The sequence below is a fragment of the Phalacrocorax carbo genome, chromosome 4 (genome assembly GCF_963921805.1).
Source record: "Phalacrocorax carbo chromosome 4, bPhaCar2.1, whole genome shotgun sequence".
Taxonomy (NCBI): domain Eukaryota; kingdom Metazoa; phylum Chordata; class Aves; order Suliformes; family Phalacrocoracidae; genus Phalacrocorax; species Phalacrocorax carbo.
The window spans coordinates 775,944-803,670 of record NC_087516.1 but is presented as its reverse complement, the minus strand read 5'-3'; the positions used below and the strand labels follow the sequence as shown (position 1 = coordinate 803,670).

General features: G+C 45.3%; 1 protein-coding gene across 4 annotated transcripts in view; it reads right to left on the bottom strand.

Annotated features, from left to right (window-relative positions):
* The window catches only part of ZNF638 (zinc finger protein 638), a 43,713-nt gene extending 16,654 nt beyond the window's left edge, over nucleotides 1–27,059 (bottom strand). For 2 of the 4 annotated variants that reach the window (XM_064448794.1, XM_064448795.1), the window contains exons 1-18: nucleotides 25,514–27,059; nucleotides 18,807–18,868; nucleotides 18,482–18,520; nucleotides 15,513–15,820; nucleotides 13,782–14,122; nucleotides 12,703–12,849; nucleotides 12,184–12,315; nucleotides 11,736–11,785; nucleotides 11,519–11,562; nucleotides 10,307–10,378; nucleotides 9,656–9,823; nucleotides 9,497–9,568; nucleotides 6,877–6,929; nucleotides 6,028–6,159; nucleotides 5,745–5,873; nucleotides 4,879–4,920; nucleotides 2,922–3,062; nucleotides 1,807–1,932 (exon numbers count right to left, since the gene is read on the bottom strand). In XM_064448794.1, the coding sequence (XP_064304864.1) occupies nucleotides 1,807–1,932; nucleotides 2,922–3,062; nucleotides 4,879–4,920; nucleotides 5,745–5,873; nucleotides 6,028–6,159; nucleotides 6,877–6,929; nucleotides 9,497–9,568; nucleotides 9,656–9,823; nucleotides 10,307–10,378; nucleotides 11,519–11,562; nucleotides 11,736–11,785; nucleotides 12,184–12,315; nucleotides 12,703–12,849; nucleotides 13,782–14,122; nucleotides 15,513–15,820; nucleotides 18,482–18,520; nucleotides 18,807–18,868; nucleotides 25,514–26,926 (3,471 nt within the window). In that variant the 5' untranslated portion in view covers nucleotides 26,927–27,059. The remainder of the gene's footprint in view (nucleotides 1–1,806; nucleotides 1,933–2,921; nucleotides 3,063–4,878; nucleotides 4,921–5,744; nucleotides 5,874–6,027; nucleotides 6,160–6,876; nucleotides 6,930–9,496; nucleotides 9,569–9,655; nucleotides 9,824–10,306; nucleotides 10,379–11,518; nucleotides 11,563–11,735; nucleotides 11,786–12,183; nucleotides 12,316–12,702; nucleotides 12,850–13,781; nucleotides 14,123–15,512; nucleotides 15,821–18,481; nucleotides 18,521–18,806; nucleotides 18,869–25,513) is intronic. The other 2 variants (XM_064448796.1, XM_064448797.1) reach the window with 2 other exon arrangements.
* Between the last annotated feature and the right edge of the window lie 668 nt (nucleotides 27,060–27,727).

Sequence of the window (27,727 nt, the reverse complement as noted above, 5' to 3'; positions counted from 1 at the left end):
ACCGGATTTTAGCCATCAGCACGGCCCCTGCAGTGGGTCCCCAGCCTGCATCGGGGGTCCCGAGGGGCGCACACCAGCTCTCCTGGCCCCACGCCGCCCCACCACGCTCAGCTGGTAGAGGTGCAGCGTTCATAAGGGAAGTTAACCCAGATCTCTGAATCAAATATGTAACTCAAAAGCATTGTCCGTGTTCTTATGTTGACTCTAGGCTAGTAGAAACCTTAATGGGAGGGTCGCTCCTAACGAACCACCCACGCCCGTCCAGCCACGACGAAGGCCCGGAACGAGAGCTGGGAAGGCAGGCTGATCACCGAACCTCCGCCGACATTCCCGAGGGTCACGCTTGCAAAAAGGTGAAAAACTGACTGATTTTACACAGGCTGGGCTCTGCGCGTGCACAGTACCTGCCGACTCACTTGGAGAGGGGCACCATGAACCTGCTCGAAAAACACCAGATCACACCTGGTCGCTGTATGTCCTGAACTGCCACAGATGCAACTCGACTGCTGCAGGAGACCCCCCACCAGAATTGTACACCTCAAACCTCTACTGAGGTAGATGTTTAAAAACGGGGATCCTGAACACCATACGGCTACCCTACAGGCTTCATAAATACGGCCGCTTTTCGATAAAGCAGAAGAAATCGACAGTAGAGCAAGCTGTGACACAAGCCAACGAGCAGCGCTCAACCTGTTCTTTAAAAGAAAGTGGAAATGCATTGTGATGCTCAGTGTGAATAATACCGACGGCTTTGTCAGCACGGAAAGCAGAAGTACATGTCTGCGTGACTTTTTCTTCTCCCCTCTGAAGTAATGGTCCTTGTTGTGACCAGGGTCCTGAAGTTAAACTTTCCCATGATGAATAAAAGGGGGGAAAAACACTAAGATGCCCTGCCCCTCCAGGTACATCCTCTTGTTTGATCAGTATCCCAAAGTCACGCCACTGGAAAGGAACAGCAGCACACAGGGAACGAGAGCTCCGAGAAAGGATTTACAAGGATAATCACCTAAAATAAAAATACCCAGAACAAAAAATAAAAACCCCCACCAAAGCAAACCAAAAAACCCCACGCATAGTTTGGTCTCCATCTTGGGACCACATCTGGATTTACGTTCTCATCTTTGGAAGCCAGAGCACTATTACCACGCGGCTAGTGTTTGCATTGCTTGCTTAAAGCTCCTCGTCTATCCAATGCAACACGCGCCGAGCTCCTTCCTCTGGCGCTCGGCTCCTGCAGCTTGCTGCTCCTTCAGCAAAGCGCCACAAGTAAACCGGGAGCTGCCCGATACTGCGAGCGATTTCACTGGTGAGAGAGAAGATGGAAGCGGCTGTGGGCGCACAGACCAGCGCTGACAGAGCAACCGAGTCTGGAGTCGAGAGGACTACAGCAGATGAGCTGCTAAAGGTGAACCAAAGCAGATCAGGAAAATCCCCTCTAGTAATTTCAGTTATCAATCCTTTTCTAACCAGTACCGAATAGTTGCTTTCCTCCTTTCTTCCTTTTTCTCCTCATCTTCCAGCACAAAATGCCTTCATTGGTGGAGATGAAAGAGAGTCTATACATGTTTGTAAAACAGAGACCGATACAGAAGGCAGACAAACAGCACCACATACTTTCAGGGCTGTGCCACATCCCAGAGCGCAGACCAGCTGAGCCAGTACCCAGCTGCCCCACGGTTTCCCCTCTCAGCCACAGCCCCAGCCAACAGCGAAGGAAGCACCGACACTGGCGCCGTTAGCTGCTCTCCGTGGGACGGCTCTTCTATTGCACGGCAACGATGGATTATGGAAAAGGAGAAGTCCTACCTCAGCGGGCTCTCCGTTGGGTGACAACGTACAGGTCAAGGTGTGCTCGCCCATGGTATACGGGTATTGCTTGAGGAAGCTGTACATGGACCTGGCTGACTTGGGACTATCCAGCTGCAGAATTGCCTGGAAGAAAAAACAAGCACAAGCTTCACAAAACCGTTACTTCATCTTTTTTCTGTATTGCAGAACACGCTGAATAAATTCGAGCTGATATAGCATGGGCTCCCTAGTATTCCTGGAGGGTTTCGACTTCTTCATTTTGAATTAGCTATAAGCACCTTCTTCTCTTAAACCTGTGTTCTTGCATATGGAGAATGGCGGACTCCTCTTTCTGAGAGGCCGAAGGAAGAAGCCTCTCCTGTTTATTTTGTTCCAAAGAACCACATCACCCAGCAGCGGAGCCTGGAGCTTCCCCACCCGCTTGTCTCCAACCTTCTGGCTACAGAGAAATACTAGCTCCTTCTTAAAAGCATCTTCACCCCTTTTATGGTCTATTAATTGTCAGACACTTAAAATAGACCATAATAACAGGAGGACAACCGCATTTTAATCGTTGAAATATAAAACAGACTTAAATCTAGTTCATAAAAATCCAATGTGCAAGACCAGCAACATTAAAAATTTAAATATCAAAATGAAAAAAAAAAGGAAAATCAAGTCACTACATTTGAATTGTCCCAAAACAAAGAGTCATTTCAGCATTTTCACTTCTATCAAAATGAATTTTTCCCCACGTTTCCTACAAGATGGAAATTTATTTTCCATCCAGTGACACCTCGAAGGTTGATAATTCAACCACCAATTGGTATCAAGCACCAACGGTTGGTCATTTTTCCAGCCACTCGGGAAGCTTTACTTTCAGTGCTTTCCAAACTGTTCCTGTGCTGTTCAGGTAACAGCTGAAAGTTCGGTTCAGTTTGATTTTTCCTTCCCCCCCCATCCCAAACTAACAAGATTAACTACTTTCTTTTTCAGGATGAGTAGGAAAGCATCAGGAACTTTGATCTCTCCTTACCAACATGCTCTTGGTACTGGGGTGTGAAAAAAACACCTTTTTAAACATTTTTTCCCCCCTAATGTGGTACTTTGCACCACAGAAGAAGAATATTTACCTTGTTTTTATTCTTCAGTACAACATAATGATCTACTTTTCCAAATCGAAGCCCCACACAAACTACTTCAAGTTCTCTGTATCCATCGCCTGGCAAGTTCCCAAGATGCACAAACTGGTTCTGTATCGTTTCAGTATTTGCCTGAAGAAAGCGATGACAAACCTTGCTTTAACTTGGTGACACATTTTGTCAGCAACTACTGAAGGAGGTTACAGAAGCCCCACAGAAAGCTCCCGTATCACTCAGATCTCACCGAAAAATGGCATGCACACACATCCAGCGTTCTCATTTTCAGATTCACACCAGATTCTCCAGTTTTCTACTCAGTACTTCAGAAGAACCAGCTACACTTCCCAGTAGGGAATAACGAACTTAAAAGGATCAAGTTGAGTGTTTTTAAAATTAAAAAAAAAAATATTAAAAATTTAAAATAATTAAGTTTTTTGCAGTGTTCTTAAATAGACTTTTACTAGTTAAAATATACAGCTGAAGTTTAAATAAAACTTGGTATTTTGAAAAGCAGACACCATCTCCTCAGATTATAAATTGCTCAAGGCACAGAAACCTACGCGAAAGACTCCAACCCTGGTTTTTAAGTCAGAGTTTGGTTCATTTGATCAGTCTGCAATAAAGACCCTTGGACAAATATAATTTCTTGTGTTTCTCAATTTTCAGACGGAGTTACCACCACCGCCACAGGGGCAGGCTACCAAGGAGACCAGTAAGCCTCTCCTGAGCGGGAAGGCACGAGGGGGCTGGCGGCAAACAGAAAGCCACCATCAGCCCCACAGCGCCGGCGGAACCAGGGGCTGAGCCCTGGCACCGATACTTTGTGCAGTATCAAGGGAGGGGCCCTGGGACACAAAGCCCAAAGGTCCGAGTAGACTTCTGGAATCTGAAACAAGTCCCATCTTTAAATACTTGAAAGCTGTGTCTTTTAGAACCACAACACTCACTCCCAACACGGAAGAGGCTCCCCCCGGCCCCTCTCCAGGGGATTTTCTTCCATTATTCATGACTTCAGCAGAAGAGAAGATAAACACCCCACCACAAGCAGAGCAGAAGCGTAAGCAGGACAGGGCAGCAGGGTGCTGGCACGAAGTACTCCGGCGAGTCCGTTAGCACCAAACAACAATCATAAGGAGAAAGCAGACATCCCCCAGCCACATTTGCAACTGAACAGCCAAGTCTCTTGGGGTTTCTTGGAAAGTCATTTGCTGTTGGCAGGGCTCTTTGCAATATGCTTTTTAAAGAAATACTGATTTCTGACAAAAAAATTCTGAAGAAATTCTGACACTGCTGTTCTGGAAGTCACTCCTGTGAAGTTCCTCTGCCAACTGTTTAAGCCCAGAGATACATCCAGACCCACGGACTGACCCTCTATCAAGAATAGCTTGAAAATGTGTTTCACAGAGACATTAAAGCTGTGACTTCCTTATCCTCTGCCTACCTGCAACTGCATAAAACCCCCCTGTACGTCAATGGCCAGCTTGCACTGCGTGCGGCGAAGGAACAGGAGGGGCAGCAAGGGAGCCGCGCTGCGCTGAACACCGCACGGAGGTGTTCGATAGTTAAACCAAAATACCTGGCTACAAACCACTCTGGGAAGGCGGGTGGCGTTACGAACGGGCAAACGCTGCGTGTTCCCCAAGCTATAGCGGTCAGCAGCTTGCGGTCAGAACACCAGAAAACGTAACAGAAGGAGAAGGTCTCGAAGGACTCGACAAAAGGTTTAATTCCTTGCACTTCATGCATCACGGAGCTCACCCAAGTGAACATCTACTCATCCTATTGCCCACTCATTCGCCCACAAAAACATATATAAACATTTAATTCAAGAGAAAGCATGGATAACAACTCAATTAGCCAATATTTCAGTATGAAGGATGCTAATTCCAGCTTAAAGTAGTGTCTTTTGATAGCATGTGGAGGAAAAGTTAGATTGCCAGCAACTTACCTTAGGGTCAGAATCTTTAATTATGGCAGTAAATATTGCTTCCTTTTAAAAAAAAAAAAAGAGAAAAAAATACACTATAAAATTTGAACTGTAAAATACAACTTCGCTAGCAGCAGCCACGTGGCAGTCACTGACTCGCAGCTACTTCTTAGTTTCTGCTTTATTAATAAAATCAACAGCAGCAGCTCTGCTGTCACCTGCGTTATTCTCCTACCAGAAGAACAGAACCGGTCCTCGACAGGACACACCACCAGAACGTGCAGAACAGGCAGCGTATAAACGTCAGCTTAAACACCAAATCCCGCTCTGTCCTGAAATTCACACCTGGAGCGCTGTGTACAGTTCTGGTCCCCTCTATACACAAAGGATGTGGCCAGGCTGGAAGGGGCCCAGAGAAGGGCCACCAGGATGATCAGAGGACTGGGCAGCTGCCATACGAGGACAGGCTGGGAGAGCTGGGTTTGTTCAGCCTTGAGAAAAGGAGGCTCAGAGGGGATCTCATCACGGTGTACCAGTACTTAAGGGGCAGCTACAAAGAAGATGGAGCCTCCCTTTTTACACGGAGTCCCATGGAGAGGGCAAGGGGGATGGACACAAGTTGCTCTTGGGGAGATTCCGATTGGACACCAGAGGGACACTTTTCACAGTGAGGACAGTCACCGTTGGAATAATCTCCCCAGGGAAGGGGTTGGCTCGGCCACGTTGGGCACCTTCAAGAGTCGCCTGGACAGGGTGCTGGGCCATCTTGTCTAGGCTGGGCTCTTCCCAGAAAGGTTGGACTAGATGATCCCTGAGCTCCCTCCCAGCCTGGGATTCTGTGAAATGTTATCGCGTGTCCCAGAATTCCAACATATTTTATTACTTACTTCATCTTTTACGGTTTTATACTGAGGCACCATGTTGATGCAGAGCTGATTTCCGTCCAGCGACATGGGAAAGCAGGTGTAAAATTTAACCATGGAATCTGCAGATTTTCGATTTATTTCAAGATATGCCTTTTAAAAGAAACAAAAACGTTTCTAATAATTGCAATTTATCAAAAGCCTCTCACACCAACACTCGCCACGCTACCTTATCACATTTGTATCTGTTAAAAACACACTCGCTGCTTCTCTAGGTAGAAGCACTGCTGAATACCAGCTACGATACCTTTTTATGGGATGATAAAATTAGCACATCCCTCAGTCCTCCGAAGGGCTTTGCTAGGTTGGAAACCTCCTCAACAGAATACCCTTTCTCAGGCAAGTTTGAAATAAGAACCACGCACGTATCGTCGAGTTCCTGTAATCAAATGAAAGGAAACGTTACTGATATTTCTTCCGCTCTAACGCAAAACCGCTCTTTTGCTGAAGGGAGCGCTCGTTTTTGCTACGTAAAACCCCCATTACACTGAACGAAGCTCTCGCTCAAGTTAGAACACTTGCAATTACAATGTCAAAAGCGAAGATCGCTGAAGCCATTTTAGGATTTAGTAGCAAAACATATTAAATAATTTTAACCCTTTTCTCTAATTATGTCACGTAGTCACCTTAATTCCTGCTTAACTATAGATGTACCTACACCAAACCTAATTCGGCACAAACCTTAGGTTGCCTGACGCGACCTCATCAGAGATTCAAGCCTAACCAAAGCCCCCTATAATTATGTCACTTAAATAATTCACACCACGCCATGCCCGCACATCAGGAACTGCAGGACTGCAGGTGCAAGCACTGCATCTAAAGAGAAGAAACGCCCAGTGGGGCAGCACAGATGATCAGAGCACAAAGAAGTTCTGGTGTGACTAAAACTCGGAGGAAAACGTAAAAAGCCGAAGCGTGAAATGGCCGCTGTCTGTCAAATCACAAACAGGCAGGAGAAACGGAACTATTCGTGATTTCTCACAGGGAATAAAGAGGCAGAGGATTTAAACTGGCCGCTTTCAGCCAGCTCACCGACTGGAAACGGCGCCAAGTGCGTACCTCCAGCCTGCACAGAACCAAGCACCTTCAGACTGACCTTGCCAGCTGGTTCTGTTGACTCTTCACTCTTCGAGGTCACTATCGTAGCTCCTAAAAGAAAAGGGGAGGGGTAGTTTAGTAGTTCAGCAGAGTTCTGTAAATACTGCAGAGCTTCAACAGCTTCTTCAATTACATTTTATCACCACTGCCATTGCGAAAAATGAAATGTTCCTTCATTTAACTCACAGCGACCAACGGCATTGGTGAGGCACACACAGCGTCATGTCAATGCTTCCAGAAAGCACGGGTTTAAGTAGGGATAAAAATAAATAATTAAAATCCCTTAATTAACATGCAAACACCTTGCTGACGTTAGGGCCTTCTCAGCTGAACAATCACAACCGCAAGACTTCCTTGTGGGCACACTGGGACGAAGCATGTGTCCACACTATCTTTTTCTTCCTTTTTCCTGGGAAGAGTCCACAGCGATATGCGAGAGGCTCAGATAAACACAGACAGCGGCAAAGAGGGAAACAGCAATCACACAGGATGGGGAAGCGCAGGTAAAGGAGAGCCACCCCTACTGTAAAACTGTTCTATCTACCTCCGAGAGGTTCGGCAACTACAGCTGTGCCGTATCTCCGCTATCACAGGCGCAGGAACCGAGAACTAACACACACGTGCGCCAGGGCTGAAACAAAGCCTGCTATCAATCAGGCTGTTACGAACAGAGCTGAGTCAGCTGAACGCTCACAAGTCCATGGCGCCTGACGGGATTCACCCCAGAGCTCTGAAGGAGCTGGCGGACGTTACAGCAGGACCCCTCTCGATGGCCTAGCAAAGGTCGCGGCACTCCAGGGAGGTCCCCGCTGACTGGAAGCCAGCTAGAGTTAACTCCAGTCTACAAGGGCCCGAGGGAAGGCCCAGGGAACTACAGACCCGTGAGTCTAACCTCAGCTCCAGGAAAAGTCACAGAGAAGATGATACTGGGTACTACTGAAAGGCATTCAAAGAATAACACCATCACCAGGCACAGCCAACACAGGTTCACATGGGGAAAGTCCTGCTTAACCGATTTGATACCCTTCTGGGATAAGGTCACCCGCCCGGGTGAGGGGAAGGCGGTGGATGGAGGTTTTCTGGACTTCAGTAAGGCTTTTGATCCTGTCCCTCACAGCATCCTTGTGGACAAGATGATTCACGGTGTGCTGGGTGAAGAACTGGCTGAAGGGCAGAGCTCAAAGGGTTGTAGTGAATGGGGTTACATGTGGCTGGCAGCCAGTCACCAGCGGTGCTCCTCAGGGCTCCGTCCTAGGGCCGGGGCTGTTCAACACATTCATCAACCATCCGGATGCAGGAGCTGGACGCACCATCAGCAAGTTTGCCAATGACAGCAGGCTGGGAGGTGCTGCTGACTCTGTTGAGGGACAGGAGGCCACGCAGAGGGATCTCGATAGTTTGGAGCATTGGGCAGTGATTAACGGGATGAAATTTAACGAGCTGAAATGCCAGATTCTGCACCTGGGAGGGCGTAACACCGGGCACAAGTATAAACTGGGAGAGGAGGGGCTGGGGAGCCCTGCAGAAAGGGATCTGGGGGTGCTGGAGGGCAGCAGGCTCAGCATCAGCCCGCAGCATGCCCTGGCAGCCCAGAGGACAAACCGCATCCTGGGGGCATCAAACACGGCACAGCCGTGTCAGGAGAGGGAGGGATGATATCCCGCTGTATTCGGCGTTGGTGCGGCCTCACTGCAAGCGCTGTGTGCAGCTCTGGGCCCCGCCGTTTCAGAAGGATGTGAAGGGCCTTCAATGTGTCCAGAGGAGGGCAACAGAGCTGGTGACAGGGTGGAAGGCATGTCCTGTGAGGAGAAGCTGAGGACTCTGGGCTTGTCTGGTTTGGAGAAAAGGAGGCTGAGGGGCGACCTCTTTGCTCCCTACAACTTCCTGAGGAGGGGACGTGGAGAGGGAGGTGCTGAGCTCCTCTCCCTGGGATCCAGGGACAGGATGCCTGGGAATGGCTCAAAGCTGCACCAGGGGAGGGTCAGACTGGACATGAGGAAGCATTTCTTTACCAAGAGGGTGGTCAAACCCTGGAACAGGCTTCCTGGAGAGGTGGTGGGTGCCCCAAGCCTGGCAGGGTTTAAAGAGACATTGGGACAACGCCCTCAACAACATGCTTTAACTTGTGGTCAGCCCGAAGTGGTCAGGCAGTTGGGCTAGATGGTCGCTGTAGGTCCCTTCCAACTGAAATAGTCTATTCTATTCAGTTATAAAATATGGGGAAAATAGCATCTGTTGAACCAGCCAGCTCTAGCAGGCAATGTAAAGCAGAGATTAAAAGGCTTAGTGGTGGAGCTGTAAACAGCAGCTTTGTAAACAAAGCCTGAATTCCTTTGCTCTAATGAGCTGTAAATAGAGTTCCTCATGTCACATTGAAAAGGTCTAAACAAAAATATTATGTCCACTGAAGGATGTATATTTTGGGTGGTTTTAGCCACTTCAGTCATCATGACGAACTGCTGGTTTATGTTTCAGTCCGTGAACACATTTTAACAGATTTTTCTTTTCTGATATCCTGTGCCATCTTAATTTCCCGGCCTCAAAACCGTCCTTCAGTTCATAATGGCAGAGAGGTTTAGGATAGAATTGAGAAAAAACCCTGACAGTTTGCACTTTACCTTGATCAATCAAAGTTTCATGAAACTCATCCAAGTCTGCCACCGCCACCTGTGGCACCTGTGCAAGTTTCTCTAAAAATAAACACATTGTCACAGTGTTAAACTTCACATAACAACCAGCAAAGTAACTTAAAAATGACGTTATCGTATCAGAATTACCTAGTACTGGAAGAGAATTAGTCACTGCTTTGGACTGAGCCTCTACTGTCTTCACAGGCTCTGTAACTCTGTCCCCTTCTGTAACATTCTCTGGGTCTGATGCCTCCGTTTCCCCAACTTCCATTTCGGCTTCTGTTGAGACCTGAATGTCTACACCTATAGATTTCGCTGGTAGGTAACAGCAGGGAAAAAAGCATCCTTCAACAGATTAAACTACTCGATTTGCAAAAGAAGAATGAACTACACTATAATTTTTTCTGCCAGACATTCAGAGGCCTCCTATCACGTAAATTCCTGCTCCTCGTTACCAACGGGCAGAAAACGTACGTACAGGAAAAGCTCTGCCAAACAAGCACATGGCTGCGGTTACGTGAAAGGGTCTGCTTCCCCACACTCACCTCCTTTCCCTGGTTCCTTGCTATTCTAGATCTACAAACAGCACTAATTATCACTGCATTAGCCGAGTCACGAGGAGCAAGGAGGGCGCTCACCGATCTGACAATCTACTGCGTTGGCGAGCCCAGTGAGAGGGGTGGAAAGCTGGGGCTCGCTGCCTCAGGTGCCTGTTCTGGGAAGGGGTGGGCGGTACAGGGACGAAACGCCCCTGCCTGTGTTTTCCAAGTAAAAAGTAAAAGTTCTCATTTCTCTTACCCGCAGTATTTGAAGTTTTCTTGATTTTACCATCTCCTGTCATTGTCAATTTCTTAGTCCTTTCTTTTTTACCTAGGTACAATATCCAAAACCAAGAAATAAGCATTTCCACTGACTGAAGTCTTACACTTGTGAAGTAAGAGTACAGAAATACATACAAAAATAGTCCAATCTGTAAAAATTCGACTGATGTGACAAGAAAACCCCTAAACCGTAAGTTAATTCCAACAAGCTACTGAAAGAAAGCCACGTAGTAGAGCATCTTATGTGAATTTGTTTAGGATTCTGGTGCCAAAACCTTGCTCCTGCAAAAAAGTTTGCACTCTCTTTCTCTTAAATGGCTGTAAACAATTCACCGTTTCCATCTGCGAGGCAGCTCTGGAATGTGCTGTTACGTGAGTCTTAATTCCCATCCGGAAACGAGACTCAGAAGTGACCGGGCTAATGAATGAATCGAGACCAACACATATTTTAAAAGCACGATTTCCCATCGAATAATGTCTGCTCCTGAACTTTGCTCAGGGAAATTGCTCATGAAAGCCAGTAAAACAAGCAACAAACGATAATGTGGCTGTTCCTTCCAATGTCTTAATAATACCAAATTTTTGTAAAGTTTTATTGGGTTTTGATCAATTTACTGCAGTTTGTCCTGCTTTCATTGAAGTACTAAAACCAAAAAGTTCTTCTCTAGCAGCACGACATACAAATTTTTCTGCCAGACCAAGTAATAGGAATAATTGAAGTGATTTGTCAGGATCAACAGAAGACCAGGGCAGAAACCTAAAGGCACTTGGAACGTACACGGAACACAAGACACTGGGAAGCACTAGCACCAACTGTGAAAGAGGACTTAAACACGTCATACATTAGGCTTAAGGTCAACTGGAAGAATTACACTTACTTTACGGAGCCCAAAGTGCCACACTTACCTTCACCAGGCGGGGCAAACATTTAAAATTACAGAGTACAACCCAGGTCAAGGTGGGGTTATTTAATTGCTACTTGAGAGCTGGATTTTGTGGGGTTTTTTAAAAGAAACAAAGACAGGGTCACGTGAAAAGGAAGGCATTTGAAAGTATGAACTAGACGTTCTCTCTGCACTTGCTTCCCGTCACTATTATGAAAAGCAGTCCCATAAAGCCGATGAAAAGGGCACCAAGAGGGAAGGCAATAACAGAGGTACCATGAGATACCAGGGAACCAAAACCTCACCTGTAATGGATTTAGCTGTCTTAGTGGTAGCGGTCTGATCTTTTCTATTGTGAAGAAAAAAATAAAAGAAAAATCCATTTTTAGAGACAATTAATGAAGATTAAAACAGCTTTTAAAAAGCTCAAAACCAGTAAAAGACAAGAAACCCGGCAGGTATGAACCCATCTGGTTTGCAACCGTTATAACGAACACCAACGCACGTAACGGCCACACTTACTTTGCAACTTTTTTAATATTCTGAGCCCGTTTCTTTATATTCGTTTTGGCCTGGAACAGACAGAAGGAAAAACTTTTACTGCATCACTTATACTTTATATAAAAATGCGCATATATACACATATAAAATAATTATTAGTAATTATTAATAGTAATTAAGTAAGTATATGAATACAGGTCATATCTGTCACTGTTTGTTAAACGGATACTATTCACAAATATCAAATTTAACCAAGAAAAATGCAAAACTGGAATTAGGAAGTGCACTTGCGTATTTCTTTCAGACTGTTCATGAAAAGGAAACAAAAAAATATATAAAGTAATATAAATATAATATATATTATATTTTATATAACTACCAAATCTGTTTTTCTGGAGAACATCAAGTTTTGGAGCAAAACACCAGGCTACACAGGCAGGACGACGCTGCTCACCGCCGGGCAGCTTACCTGGCCAGGAGGCGCTTTTGGCTTTTCTGCTACACTGATCTTCACCCGCTTCCCGTTCACCAGCACTGGCACCGTTTCGCCGTACTTCACAGCTGCTATCACGGCTTCTTTGTAGTTCATTTCCAAGAAGGCCTAAAATAAACGGCACTTTCAGCCTGCGCTTACATTACAGCCACAAGATAAACAATCCACTGCAATTCTCCCTTAGCAGATCTGCTCGGGACAGAACCGCACGCCCTCCTCTCTCTAAATCCGCGTGGAGTTTGATGAAAAAGTCTGGATTTTGGTATTATACAAAAAGCATCCTACCTCCTCTACCATTTAAGACTTATGTAGCAAGACTGAATTTATAAAGTTATGATCCCCAGCTATTCCAAGATTACGTATGTCATCTCTAGTGACAAACCGTTCAGGAAGCCTTTTCCTGTGTTCAGCCGAGGAACCAAACCTTACACTTTCTCATTGCTTGACAATTTCTTTTGCATTCCGACACAAAAACTTTCTACAGGAAAAACTTACCTCGTTTCTAGAGCGAAGTACAATGAGATCACTAACTTTGCCAAACGGCTGAACGATTTTTTTAATATCTTGATCCGAAAAGCCGTCATCTGGTAAATCAGTTATCTGAAGGACTGTCCCGCAGCTCAGCAATTCCTCTCTCAACAGCTACAAATTGGAAACAAACCAAACACAAACACTTTCCAAGTCAAGTCCAGGAAAAGGAATAATAAAGAATCTGTAATAAAAATTACTTTGAAGTAGAGGGACCGCTTAGTGCACAGTGGGATTTTGAGGTTTTTTTGCTTTTTAGCACAAGGACAAAGAGGCAATTTCGTTCTCCTCCTACTCTGCCTCAACCTTCAGTTATCAGAAGACATGGCACAGGGTTACCAAGTAACACCGTACAACCTTTTCGGTTTTATCAAATGCTACAGATCTACGTACTTCCGCCCGTCTGGGCATTGTGGGCAAGGAGCTGCACAATTCCACTACTTTCGATACTATCCACCGGCTTTCAACAGCACCAGGCAACGCTCTTTGCTTACCGTTCAGGCCAGAAACCACCAAGGAAGATCGTGTCTGCCACAACCTCACGCAAACCCGGTTTGTAGGCGGTGTTTCTAAGGGAGCCCAATAGTCTGTGCGACAGACTAAGACAACACCGGCTTAAAATCCTTCTTACAACAAGAGCAGGAAATTTCTCTGCCTCACCTTTTTTGCTTGACAGGGCAAAATGAACACTTTCTGCCACCTATCCGTTATTTTTATTTACATAATAAGCTCCTCCAAAGAGAGCTCATCACTCGCACCTCATACAAACAAGTGCCCAGCAGAACGAGGACCCAAATCTAATGGACATTTCTCTCTGCTGTTGGAAAGCACTAGAGAGGTTTTTGCTTCTCATCTGTTAAAAAAAAAAATCCTTGCTGTGTAAATTACCACGCTTACTTGCGGCCAGCAAGTCTTTGCATGAAGACGGCAGTATCTGTTGCCCAGAACGGGCAAACAGAACGGTTCGCCTTCCCGCGAGAGATCCCCCTGAAATGAGATACTAACCACGTTCTTAAAGTCAGAGAGGAAAACATGAAGCAGCTCACCCTGTTATAAGCAGTCGGACGAGGTCTGCTGGTTCCTGTGGACAAGCCTTCCTCATCCTCTTCCATTTCTTTGCTTTGCAGTAAATCATCAGTTTCAGGAGATGAAGAACTTGACCCAGGCAACGAAGGCACGTCTTTCTTCAAAGCCTTTGCAGAACCACTAGTTTTCAGCGGCTTCTTCACATTTCCGGGCATCTTCCCTAAGGGTCCATGAGAGGACGGTGATTTTCCCAATCCCGAAGACCCTTGCCCAGCTGCTTGAAGTGATTTATGTTTATTGAACTCTGCTATAAAGCCAGGTCCCAAACTTTTCACTACTGCCTCCAGAGCTGCCTTTCTGTCTGCGAGCAGAAGGGAAAACAAACTGCTGCTTTGTTTGTTTGTTTTTAAAAGAAAACTTATATATATTGTTGTTTGGTTTTCTACAGTTGCAGTTTCGCCACCCACTCTTGATTCAGTCTTGAGACTCACTGAAGTTAGTGCACCTTAATCCCACGCTAGCAGAGACGGCCAATAAATAATAAACCTCGGTACTATTTTCACTGTGCTGCTGCGTAACTTGGCGTTTTAGTCAGACTGACAACGTGACACTGGCAATGATACCTACAAAAATCCTAAGGGCTGGAGCAAAAAGGAACGGTTGTTTAATTCTGTATGTCGGGGAATGTAGGAGAAGCAAAGCAGTTCTCGAGACTCGGCTCATCCCCTCACGTACTGATGCAGAGCAGTACTTACTATCTTGGTGCCTTCTGCTAAGTTCTATATCCTTCTCTGGTTTGCTCTTTGTCCTACAGACTGATGTTTTAGATTATTCTCTAACGACCTGATACAGCATTTATTTCCTGCATGCTTTCTTTCTGTGGAAAATTTATATTTGGTTATTAATTGCCTCTTCCCTTCAGCCTTCTACGTTAAAATGGCTTGCGTTTTACCCTTACAAAGACCCCTCTGAAAACACCTGTCACTTCACCACCTCTCACCTAGACTTCTCTCTCCCACGAGAGCTCAGTTCCCCTTGATGCTCTGAAAGCATGCAACAACATAGCCGCAGCATGGTTTTCAAATTCCTCTTTTTTTTTTTTTCTCTTCAGAATTTAAACTCCAAACAAGCTGGTATTTCAGTGAGAGGCTGAGGTCAAAACTGACCGAGTTTACATGCAATTTCCTAGAACTGCAAACTGGAGGAAGCTGAAGGGAGAGTCATGAAAGGGTGCAATGGACGTAACCGTAACAGAGGATGTTTCGTCGAAAGCCTTTCACGTACCACGCTCTTATCTCCACAAAATTATTTCAGAGCGCTATGCTTTCCTAGTAAACTGTACCTCCAGTCGATGCAGCTTCTGAGCATCGCATTTTCTTTCTCCTCATCTGTACTGCCTTCACAGGACTACTTTTTTGGTGCTGAAGGAAGAAGAACCTTCAGTTGTTTTTGGTTCTTGACTATCCCCACTGGTTTAAAAACGGAGCATGCTGGGAACAGGCACTTGTTCAGCGGTTATTTCGTATTCCTGACACTAGGTAAGGAAGACTTCAGACCTTTCAGAACGCCCATTTTCTTCTGAGCGTACTTCTCACAAAGCAACAGCAAGAGGAGAAGTTGTTTTTAAAAAACAGAGTTTTGCTATGACAAATGCCTAGGTGACACCTGGACGGATAAACCTCTTGAAATCAGCTCAGCTTTCCTGAAATTAAAAGGAAGTTTCAATCTGGCAATGTGTATCCACCCTTTACCTTGAGATCGGGTTGACCTCCTTGATGACCAATCATTACTGGAAGATCTTTGAGGTCGTGGACTAGTTCTTAGTGGGTTTCTCGATCGCTGCGGTGACCTTGACCTGTGTCTGGGGCTACGTCGTCGCATCTGCCGCGGGCTTCGACTTCTTGGCCTCGTTGGCCTGAAGCGGCCAGGGCTCCTGGACCGCGAGCGAGATCGGCGAAGAACATAGCCAGAGCCTGCGACCCTCGACCGCCTGGGACTGGGGCTGGCGGAGTTGGAACGACGCTTTGGGGTCTGGTTTTCTTTTCTGTCACCAGCATTTCTAACAGAATAAAGGCATATAGTGAGTTTTAACAAGGCAAAAAAGAATAATTAACCCGAGTCTGCTGAAACCAACTTTCTGCAAAAAAGAAGCAAAACTGACAAAGTTTAGGGTCTACTTTGTTAACAAACCTACTTTATGGACTGGGAACATGTTGGCTATATGAATTTAGGATAGGCAGACAGAACTGAAAAGCAAGCAGGAGAGAGAAACCTGCATGGAACAAGAGAAAGCTGTAAAGAAAACAGAAGATACAAGCTGCTGTGCTATGAAAAAATAATAGGAAAAGGACACATGAAAGAGTAATGAATTAAGATACTTTCCTTGCTTCTCCCATATTTACTTTGGAAGGAAGCAGCCTTGAAGACGTTACGTCTAAAAGAGTGACTGAGACTGAAAGAGGGATTTGAGAGGACGATGTAAATACACCTCCCCTGCACACTTAGGCTACCTAGAGATGTCAAAGTGATGAAGAACATGGAAAGAAGTAACAGCGAAGAGATCCATGACAGAAACAGTCCCTCGTAGCGGCACGGGACGTAGTCAGGCATAGGAAAACCCCGACAGGACAGATCACAGGCGTAAACGGAAAACCTCGAAAATGCACTGAGTGTACACTTAAATAAGAACGGTTCTTTTAGGAGCTTGGCAGGTGGCAGGGCAGTGTGTTACAGCCAAACACGTGTCCAGTTCTTTTAGCCCATGTCGATGTCTCTGATGCCAAAGAAACACTGCAGCAGCCCCCAAACCCACGGAAAGCAGACACAGCCCCTTTGAGATCTGAAACTGGAAGAAGCCACTGGTGGAGCATGTCCTTCAGCTTACTGACTAGTAATCCTAGCAGCAAAACTAAAAGAAACACAGGTTCTTTTTAAGAGTACCTTTAAGTATAAAACTAACCGACACAGCAAGTATGCCCAGTATGACTGGACTTACTGGGAAGACTGTAGGCTGGACAACTAAAGTAAACAAGTCTCTTAAAACAACATGGAAGAGAAGCTCACGTTTCAACTAAGTTCATTAAAGGTAATCCAGAGCATCAGCCCTTAATGAATCACCACGTCAGGCCCTATTAGTACTGTCTAAGACTTAGGACCTTTGTCTGTCCATCGAGATGAAATGGGTTAAGGAGAGAGGACTGATAACTGGTAGGCAGGAGAAGAGGATGACAAGCTACCGAGGGGGCTGCTGCCCAGCCTGCTTGGCCAGCAGCTAGATGAGGACAGCTGAGCAACCCTCCGTTCTCCTAAATGGTCCTCCCACCCACCCCACGTAGCTACGGCTCACAGCGTTACTTAATTAGCAAGTTTTAAACAGCATTAAAAATCCATATAAATCCCGTTATTCCTGTGTTTGAATGTATTAACGAACCAATGCAATTTATACAAAGCAAACCCTGTGCAGCAATTCGGTAACAGTTCGTAGCAGGCTCATGGGCCTTGCCCCGCGCCTGCGCCCAGCAGCAGCGACCTTGATCACCGAGGGCCTGCAGCTGTGCTCTCACTCTCCCAGCCGGAGACGTGGCGTCCTCGGGGAGGATTTAAGGAAGCACCACCCTAAGAGACACCTCTTGCCCCACCTGCAAGATCCCTCACTCACAAAAAGCACTGTTGAACACTTCAGTTTACGCCGCTCCTCCAGCCAAGGGCAGTTTCCTCTGCCTGGGCCGCACGTAACGTCAGCGGCACCCGACAGCAACTGCAGTCTGAGGCTTTAAAACATCATTATTCTCTTTGTGAAAGTTTCAAAAGTTTACTTATTTCTCCCTATAAAGTTTTATTTCTCTTTCTTTATTAACATGGAGAGACCTCAGATGCACTCTGCCAATTAACCTGACCTACATATTCAGCTTTTTAACTTTTTTTTTTTTGAACTGACTAGTTAGCTTCTCAGGAAGTATGTCAGACTAATTAACAGAAAGTCCCAGGGAACTCTAGAACAAATGAAAACCCTACCATTCCTATTTGTACGCAAGTTGAAATATGCACAAGTGTTGAGCCAGTAAAATAATCCAATCCTGCTGAGATTCAAGTGGAATTCATCCACAGGGTGTGTTTTTAAAAAGAAATTAATAGTAAACAGCATAATTTTTAAGGACAGAGGAGCCACGTGTTCATGAATCCTAGTGTTGTTTCAAATTGCGATCACATAGCTCCCCAAGGGATCTACAGACTGAGGAGGCTGTGAAATAAGAGCTCACACTAGCACGCCTATGGTCAAGCAGCTTTCAAGTTGCAAACAAGGGCGGTTTAACTGGGAAAAAAGATCAAGTCTAAAAGTCAGAAACCACTCACATTTTAATCAGTGATCTAGCGCTGGCCAGTCTCGCTGGGTTGCTGTTATATCACATCTAATAACTGACAGCTAACTGAAGCGCAGTTAGAAGACAGGTCCAAGGGGAGACTGCTGACAATACCAGCGTTCAGACTTTGCTACAGGCTTTACTCTCATCCTTGTGAAAGGATTTTAGACACTATGCCACTCGTCATTAAACAAACTTAGGACAAAACCCACAAAAAAAACCCCCCCACAATCTTACGACGACAGTATGACACCACTAGTAGAGCTTGCCAGTGAGCAAAACAGGAAAATTAATGGCATTAATTACAACATTTATAATAGCAACAAATTAAAAACAACCTGCAATCAAAAAGCAGTTACCTCTTTGAAGACTGAGACTCGGGGTTCCAGTCAGGGTATCTGTTAAATGGTAAAAATACAACCGTCAGTGAAAAAGCTAAACTTGCCATCCAAACACAGTCTGTGCTTACATGCAGGAGCTGTTACAGACAAACGTTCCCATTCTGGCCTCCAGAAGCACCGAGTGTCAGTTCATCTTTTACCCTCCTGGTCTAAAGCCAATTCAGAAGCGCCCAGATACAGCCAGTCCTCGTTAAGGAAGCCTGACCAGCACAGTTTCACAGACTACGTGCATGCACGGCAAACACTTTTTACACGAAGTGAACTTTTTTAACAGATTCCTTACTGTTGGCGTAACTGGCGGCAGCTTTCGATGTGAGAAGGAGTGTTCTGATGCAGAATCCAGTCCTAATTGGAGAAAAGACATCCAGAGACATTGGATTAGCGTGGAAAATGTCAGCATTTGACCGCAATTTCTAGTTACGTGTTGTCATATTTGACCTTCCATCAAGTTTTACCTAACAAATGATCTTACAGCAAGGTCAGATTTCTCACTTCAGATCGTTACTCTTTATGCAAACGATGAAAATACTTCATGGTTACCAAAGGCTCTTTAAGAACACAAAGGAAGCCAAGCAGAAGTTGAACAAAATGCATCACATTACACGAATCTGTTACTTCCAGCAACTGGCTGGGTTGTTGTCCCCACACTTCCAACGCAAAAGGGGGATCCAACAGCCGGCTATATTAAAAGAAAGAAAACTATTAGCAGCCTTCACGGACTGACGTCAGACTGACGAACAGACACACAGCAAGTGAAGCTGAAGAGATCAGAAAACCCGACACAACACGGTATTTTTAAGTCAAATACTGTTTCTCCAGAGGCGTGACTTTTCATGCCTTAAGAACATTTGCTCCTGATAACGTTACAACTGAAGGTCCGTCAAAAAGTCTGATGAAATTTTTCATGCATAAACACTGATTTTTTTATATATATATAAATATATATATATTTTATATATATATAAAACTTAACAAAAGTTTTACTTGGGGATAACTGATGGGTTAAAGCATCAGACAAATCCAGAAGTACAATGCAAGCCCTCAAACTTGAAAAATACTTAAGCACAGGTTTAACTAGAAACACAGAATCAGTCCCAGGCATGGGAAACTATGCCTGAAGACTTTATTCTGGTATTATTATTACTATTATTATTATTATGAAAGTAAACTGACCTGCTAGTGAAAGCAACTTCTGTAGTCAGTTTGCTATTGAGAAGATACATTGCACAGTCTGAAGCTGTAAGGTATCACACATCATCAATGATAATTATTAAGTGTCCTTGAAAAAAACTACTTCTAGCTGCTTTAATGCTTTAAAATAGGTAAGAATAGCTGAATAATGCAACTGACAGGCAAGGCTTCATAAAACATTTCACAGTTGCTAAATTCCATATCGCTTTCTCTAAGCGCATCCTGGTTTGTAACACAAAGGGTTATAAATCGTGTGGTTGGCAGTACCGAACTCTCCTGTTTACTGACAGAAACGCTGAACACAGGGGTTAAAAGAAAAGCTTGTGATTGTTTACTCAAAGCCTATGAGATGGAAAAATTAATGTGACCAGGGCAGAGGTTTGTGCGTTTTGGCAGCCCAGAGAGCCCAGCTGCTCCTTGCACTTAACCGTATCAGCCTATCAACACCAAACCATGCTGCAGGAGAGCTATCCAAACTACTTCTACTTCACGTTTAAAACACACGGGTTTTAAAGAAATTAAAATACATTTTAAGCGCTAGGCTTATCATAATTTCCTGAAGAGAGAGACTCTGCTCAAGCAACCTCAGAAAGGCATTGAATGATTTTACTAGCTATGCTCATGAAAACATTCTAACTGCTTAATAGTCAGCAAGATATTACCCAGCAGACCCTTTGCATTAGGCTCACTAGCTGAACCGAAGCGTGTTAAGAGTTGAAGAGCAGACTGATAAACAGCCTGCAGCTGCAGAACTGCACACACAGCCAACACACAGCATGCACACAAGTAAAGAGCAAGCAATTCACCGTTACACCCTTTTTCTTGCAATAACATGCCATTACTAAGCAATCCCACTCTTGAGAATGCTGGTTTTCTAGAGACTTCAGGTGAGCCAGGAAAAACTATTGCTCAAGGGCTAAAACACATCAGCTTGTGGAAACGAAAGGAAATCAGGCTTCACGCATCCCCCTTCCGTCGTCCCAAACGAAGCGAGCGCACACAGTGTCCGCGAGGGCCGAGGGAGGCCGTTTTCCTTCCAGCGTCTTTAGCTACCGGTCCAACAAGCACTAAGGAGACTGGCAGCCCTACAAAGAGATATTCTCCTCCCTAACAAACACAACATTCTTCTCTTCTTCAAGTCTTCATCACGCCAATGCCCTCTTGCATGTCACAGAATTACAGGAGTCTCGGTTTATACACATTCAACCTCTTTGATTAATTCCTCGCCCTCCTCAGTCTTCAGAAACATTCCACTCCCTCTGGCAAGCCTGTCCCCAAAGACGGATCCTTCCCCCGAAGGGCAGGATCGATCCCCTCCCAGCAGGAGCACTCCGTCGCGTCCTGGAATGGGTGCGAGCTCGCAGCCCGTTGCTCACAGCAGCAGCGCTGCTCCGCAGCCCGACACCCCCGGGGCAAGCACCTTCCTTCGCTAATTCCGTGCGACTGGCGAATCCCCCGGTCCTTGTGGGTCCCCACCAAAAGGGTCTTGAAGAAGCAGGTGACGGAGCACGGCGTCTCCAAACTCGCCTCTTCTGCCAAGGGGAAGATGACAGTAACACACGGGGACAGCACCTGCCCTCGGCTCTGCTGGCTTCACAGCAGGGCATTATGGAGAAAAACCAGGAGCAAAATGGAGCCGACCCCATTTTGTCCCCTTCGGTCAGCAACGGAATCGTGCAATCCTCTGTGGAAAACAGTGAGTCCCCATGACTTCACACAATATAAAGCCCAAGAAGACAGATATCACCCTCACTTTAAATCTATTTAAGCTAGAAAACAAAAGTTGTAGTACACAATTGTAGTAAATATGATCCCTCATGCTGGCAATATTGCAAATCTACTTTGTTTCAACAGCGACATGTGTTTGGAGACAGAGAAATCGCACGTTATTATTCCAACATATCCACAATTTCAAGTTGAAAATCAAGCTGCTCTGTGAAATACTTATAAAATGTTTCAATATATTGGGGGGTTTGTAAATATATTTGAAGGGAGACCACACCGAGGTGAGGTTCCATCTAAGGGCAGAATCAGGCACTCCTCCCTGAAAAAACGTTGCCAGGCACAAATGCAGGTTTTTGAGAATACCCACCAGATCAGATTAGATGACCTCTAAAGGTCCCTCCCAACCCAAACCATCCTGTGATTCTATATCAGTAAGTCACCTTAGCATCAATTAATTTTCCAAATTAATTTTCTAAAGCTCAAAAAGCCTACCTTATATACCCTTTCCTCTACAGTACTGCGTGCAACCAGCTGACAAAGCCACGGAAATCTTCCTGAGACAAGGCAAAAATATGGACAAATCTTCCGCATTTCTGATGCTGCTCCAACACGTAGCTTTCAAGTCCACAGCAACCACCACTCACCGCAAACCCACACCAGTTCAGAGAGCTAAGCAGTCTGTTCGAGAGCTGGTACCTGACTGAAGGACCACGGGTAGCCAAGTCTGAAGGGGCACTGTTGGTTCGAAAAGCAGCGCTTCTCCCACGTCGCCTCTGACCAAACACCTTGCGAAGACCCAACTGAGGTGCCCGGAGGAGTCGTCAACCCACTGAGGCTCCTGCCACCTATTGCTAAAGATCCAGCGAACGGTTCTGATAGAAGGAAATGCTGAACAGTCTTTCCAAAGCCTATGGTATGAAAGAGCTGAAGGATTCTTCACATTCAGCCCTGGACTGTAGACAGCTTGTCACACAGCTGCCAACCCACCAAGATTATGCATATGCCTCACAAAAAAGTTTCAAAGCTTAAAAAAAACCACCAACAACAAAAAAAATTTTTTCCTGGACAGATCTACAATAGCTAAGCCATGCAGATGGAAAACATTTCAACTTTTGACTCCTAACCAGTATATTAGCAAAACAGAAAAAAAAATTCCACCTTTGAATACATATGAATAGTTCTGCAGAAGAGGCGTTCCGGATTCTTTTGGGGTTACAGAAGAACCAGAAAAAAATATATTTACTCAATTAGCTGTATGACACCCCAAAGAGAACTCTCTGTTGTGGTATACTGCAGTCGTCTATCTCAAGGTCTTCAGCTTTGCTTTCACCAGACCTCATTAATTAAGCAAGATACTTAGGAGGAAAGACCTACAGGGAGAAGGGATGGGATGCTCTGGGAAACTGCAGAAGCATTTTTCACTCCGAGGCAAAACCCAGCCAGTGTCTCGCTGGGTTTATGGGAGAGCTGAGTTGAAACAAGGGGGACACAGTTCAGGTGATGTGAACATGGATTTTTAGCCACTAACAGTCACTGCAGCTTCAGGGGCAGACTGATGCTCCAGGAGCACCCAGCCGTAATCCTGTCGTTTTCATAAGCTACTGCCAGGTAACACACTTGAATTCTCTTCTAACGGGCAACGCAGCTTCTGCTTCAGCCTTGGCAGGAAAAGGAGTCTGAGGTGAGTTCGTGCTTCAGTACAAGGCTGGATTAAAAGAATCTACAAAAAAGGACAGCTCTTCACCATGACCAATCTGACCTTGAAATCCATCATTTTAACATCAGCGAAACATTTTTCAGCTATTCAGTACCTTCAAGCATCAGATAAAGAGGTGGGTTTCCTCATTCAGTATCTTTCACCGTCTTCGTCTGTTCTCGTTTCACTTTCTCCACTTTGCTTGCCTATCTTCCTTCCAATCTGCCGCGTTACAGAGACACCTGGTTATAACACAACCTTCTTAAGCTGCTCGTTACAACTTGGTACTACTCACCAGGAACCGCCATGGCTAATCACTTTGATCTAAGACGACCCAGTCCCTCTACAGGCCTGCTGGGGAGGCCCGCGGTCCATCAGCTCCCCGAGCACCCCATCTCAACGGCGTGCACCAGGGCATGGCTAGGGAGGGGCGCAGCAACCTGGAGCCGCTTCCCCAAAGCGCACCGCCAGCCAGCTGCTCATTGAGGACTTCTTGAGCCATCGGAGGGTCTCTGCGGAGTCTCCGGAGGATTTTTCTTCCATGAACTTGTTATTTTTCAACTAAGATTTCACAACATTGTGGCAAACAGTATCTACACTCCGTGTAAAACAACCATTTCATAGTACAAGTCACCCCACGCGTGACTATCAGCTCCCACTATGTCATTTCCCCACCGCCTCTCTTTCAGTTTGAAGGTGCTCTTTCGCTCTAGAAAACTTTGCACCACTTTACAGACCAAAAAGCGGAACGCCTGGATCATCTTGAACCACGCAACTGAGACAAAGACAACACCTTTATTTGTAAAAACAAACTGTAAAACTGAAAGGAAGAGGAATTCTTCATTCTTGAGCGTTCACAAATACAGAAGACTGACATTTCTTGACACAATCTTTTATTTTTTGCAACAAAAAAAAAATAACCTAACTCTTTTGGTTATTTTGCAACACTGTTGTGTAAAAGCAGCTTGCCCCATGAGGTCTCAAAACAGCCTGAACTGCCTAACGCAGCAGCAGGTGTGCATGAAGGGAAAAAAAAAAACAGAATAAAGTTAACATGTGTCAGAGCCAGAAGCAGCCACGGCAGGGAGAAAAGGTTGCGTAGCTGCAGTCGGATCAGAACGTCTGGAGAACACACGCTGCGCTGCGGGGCCATCAGGGCAAGAAGTTATAACCTTTAATCTCCCCAGAAAACTTCATAGCTAATTTGTCAAGAAGTATTTCTAGTCAAAACATTTGCCCAACGTTAGAAAGCACCAGTAAGCTTGAAAGCGACTGAATGACTCACATTTAAACAGACTGCACTTTTCCAAAGTGCTTCATCCACTCGTTAACACAAACCCCAAGTTGTTGCCCTCTTCATTTTTACACATTTCCATTTAAAATGAAACTTCCCTCTCAGTTTTCAAGCCTGCCCAAACAGCTGTGCTTCTCCCTCAGTGCTTCCCATGAAAAAGTACCTGAAAATGTATTTTTTCTTCCAAAGCCCCTAGTGCAGCTGCCCCGACCTTAACTGCTCGCTTGCTTTAACACACAGCACAAGCAGGGCCTAGCAATCCTGCGTAGTTTTGCCAAATTGCAAAAAAAGCACTCCCCCCAGGCTTTGCACGCGTTTGCTGAAGGCTATTTAAAATTTAAACGCATGAAACTAATAATGAATTATTCAACTTTTTAAAATTACATTCTCCTATATTTTTGACACATCAAGGCTAGGTCTTTCAAGAGAAATCCACAGCCTTCAGAGTGCTTTTCTCTCTCCCAGTATTCACCAGTTCCTTCCTTTTCTTCCTTCAAGAGCTGAAACTCTTATTTGCTTCGTAGCTGAAAGCTCAGTCAGATGAATAAAAGCATTTTGTGTGTCCCTCAGAGCTAGTCTTCAGTCTCGGGAATAGGCAATGTCACATAGACCACATTTGGAAGATTAAATTTTTGCAGATAAATAGGCTACTTTGTTTTAACGCAGACACTGCAGGAGGGGGGCTGAATACACGAACGTCTCATCTACCCTACCGAGACTCAGTGTACCATTTTTGCAGACATTTCAGTCCCCCAGATGACATTCGTGTTTTACTCCACTGATAAAGGGTTTGTTTTGTCATTTGAACCCCGCTGCAGAAGACATAAATATTTTTTAATATGGAAAAAATAAAAGCAATGCGTACGGCAGCTTTGAAATGCAATTTTGACCGGAGCACGCTGTGCAGCAGTTACAATAATTTACTAGCACTGTTCCTAGCATTTTGAAATGTGCGTGTGAGCACTCAAACTGGCGAACAGCCTCACAATTCATTTAATGCACAGTAAAAAATTAGTTCATAAAACAGTGCAGCAGGTAAGATGCCGAGTACAAGTTTATGCAATAATCTTTGAAAGACACTCACCTTCATATGAGTGCATTCAATGTTACACAGAGAACACATATGTGGAAATATTCTCGGAGATGTGGCATAGTAGTCATTCATCATTGACGGAGTGGGCAATCTTTTTATCTTCTGGGCATCAGACTGCAGAAACGCTGGAAGCCACGATGCTTTCACAATGCCAAAAGGAGATTTAATTGGCCCCTCGGCCTGCGCCTGGAAGGGCTTCTGTCCTGCTCCTGAGCCGCTCTGGGCGTTAGACTGGCTTGTCCCAGATTCATGCTGAATTCTTTCGTGCTGGCTTACAGCTGCAAGAAGTTCAGCTGAAAAGGGAGGCTGGGTCATCGGTGGCATCACGTGCTGGGTCATAGGCTGCTGGACGAGAGGCGGCATGACCGGCGGCATCATGGGCTGCGCCAAGGGTGGCATCATCGGGGGCATCATCGGGGCAATGACGGGCAGTATTGCAGGCTGGGAGACAGATTTCACCACGGGGAGTCCAGCGGGTGTTGCGCACAAACCGGACACCTTTCCCGGAGTCTCAACCGGAAAAAATGGTCGAGTATTTGAGGACTCGTTCTGGAACCCCGTCGGTTTTATTAAATCTTCAACTGGGAACACTGGATTACACGTCACGCTCGATGGGGGGACACCCATTGACATATTCTGCTCTCGTTGGAAGTCTTCCCTGTTCTCTCCGCTTGACGCTTCAGGATTATAGACACGTGCTTCGAGAGGATCTTCGCTCAGCACTTCAGGATTATACGCACGCACTTCAAGAGGATCTTCAGTGTAACCGTATTTGCTCGCGTGCCCGTAATCAATCACTTTACTCTTGACCGCTGCACCGCTGGTACCACCAATCGTCTCTTCTGCTCTGCTCTGAGAGTGTAAACCAGGTAAAGAATGGCCCATCTTACGCATCCGTATCTCTCTTAAGATCAACGGCATGTTTTCAGGCGTTAACTGATCATCTGGATAGCGACTGAGTTCCTCCAAATCTTCATTAGACAGCCCAAAACTCGCTAAAATACTGGAAGCGCTTTCTGGTGTGTAGCGGTTCTGGGTATTGGAATTCTGCTCCGAGATCCGTGCCGGGGCAGGTGGCTTTTGCCCAGTTGTCCCAGCTGAGCACGGGCTGCTATCCCAGCAACTTGTGCGAGGCTCTCCTTTCTGCTCCTGGTGCAGGTTAGTCTTCTCCTTTACCCGCCTCGGATCAGCCCTGTGCAGAGTTACCCGAACATTAATCCTCTGTGAACCTGTCCACTGAAACGTTTCCTGGCCCGAAAATCTTTGTGACACTCCTTGAGGCGTTCCAGGTGCAGGCTTTCTCTGAAGACCTACACCTCCTCCCCTAAAGGATCCTGGAGGCTTTGTGCCGGATGGATTAGGTCCTCTCGGCCTCTGAGGTAAAGTTCCTCTGGGGCTAAACATTGCGCTTTTCAGAAATGCCTGATTTAACCAAGCATAAGGAGGTGCAGAACTGTTGGTAGCAACTGAGGTCAATTGCTGAAGAGCCAACTGTGTCTTAATTTGTGCAAGCTGTAAAGGAGGAGGGCCCAACAGAAGTGGGCTCGCAATGCCAAGGTTCAAGGAATTCACAAGTGGTGCGAAACTTTCCAAGAATAACACAAAGCTGCAAGTTAAAAGACAAGTATTAGATTATTTTGTCTTTTCACCTACTTTACGCGGTGGATTCTATAACCGGTGAGAAAAACAACCAAAGTCACAAAACAGTATTTTAATGACAGTTTAAATGGTACTTTTGACTTGGAAATTCTGTCGAACAAAACCACTTTCTTTCGCTGGGTAACATCTTAATATGCAGCAAATAGGTAACAGATAATTAAGTAAATGAGCTTTACCCAACAAGCTCAATGTCACAGGTAACATACCTAGTGATGACACCCAACAGCATTTGCTAAAACTTCACATTTCAGTTCTTAATGACAACGTAGTTTGGATTTATTTACAATTAAAGCTGTTTAATGAGCAATAAACCAAAGCATTAAACCCTCTGCAAATGTTTATGAGGTACAAATTGTACGTGAAACCATTACGTAAAGAATTCAAAACAGTTACGACTTGGAAGTCCAGTCATCATGGAATCAATCTGAAGACAGCAGAACAGTTTTCAGGAGAGACACTCCCATGACAGCTCTCGTGGGTAAACTACCATACCCTGAAAGTATTCAAAGGGTGTGACAGTGTCTGAATTCTGCAGCTAGAAAATTG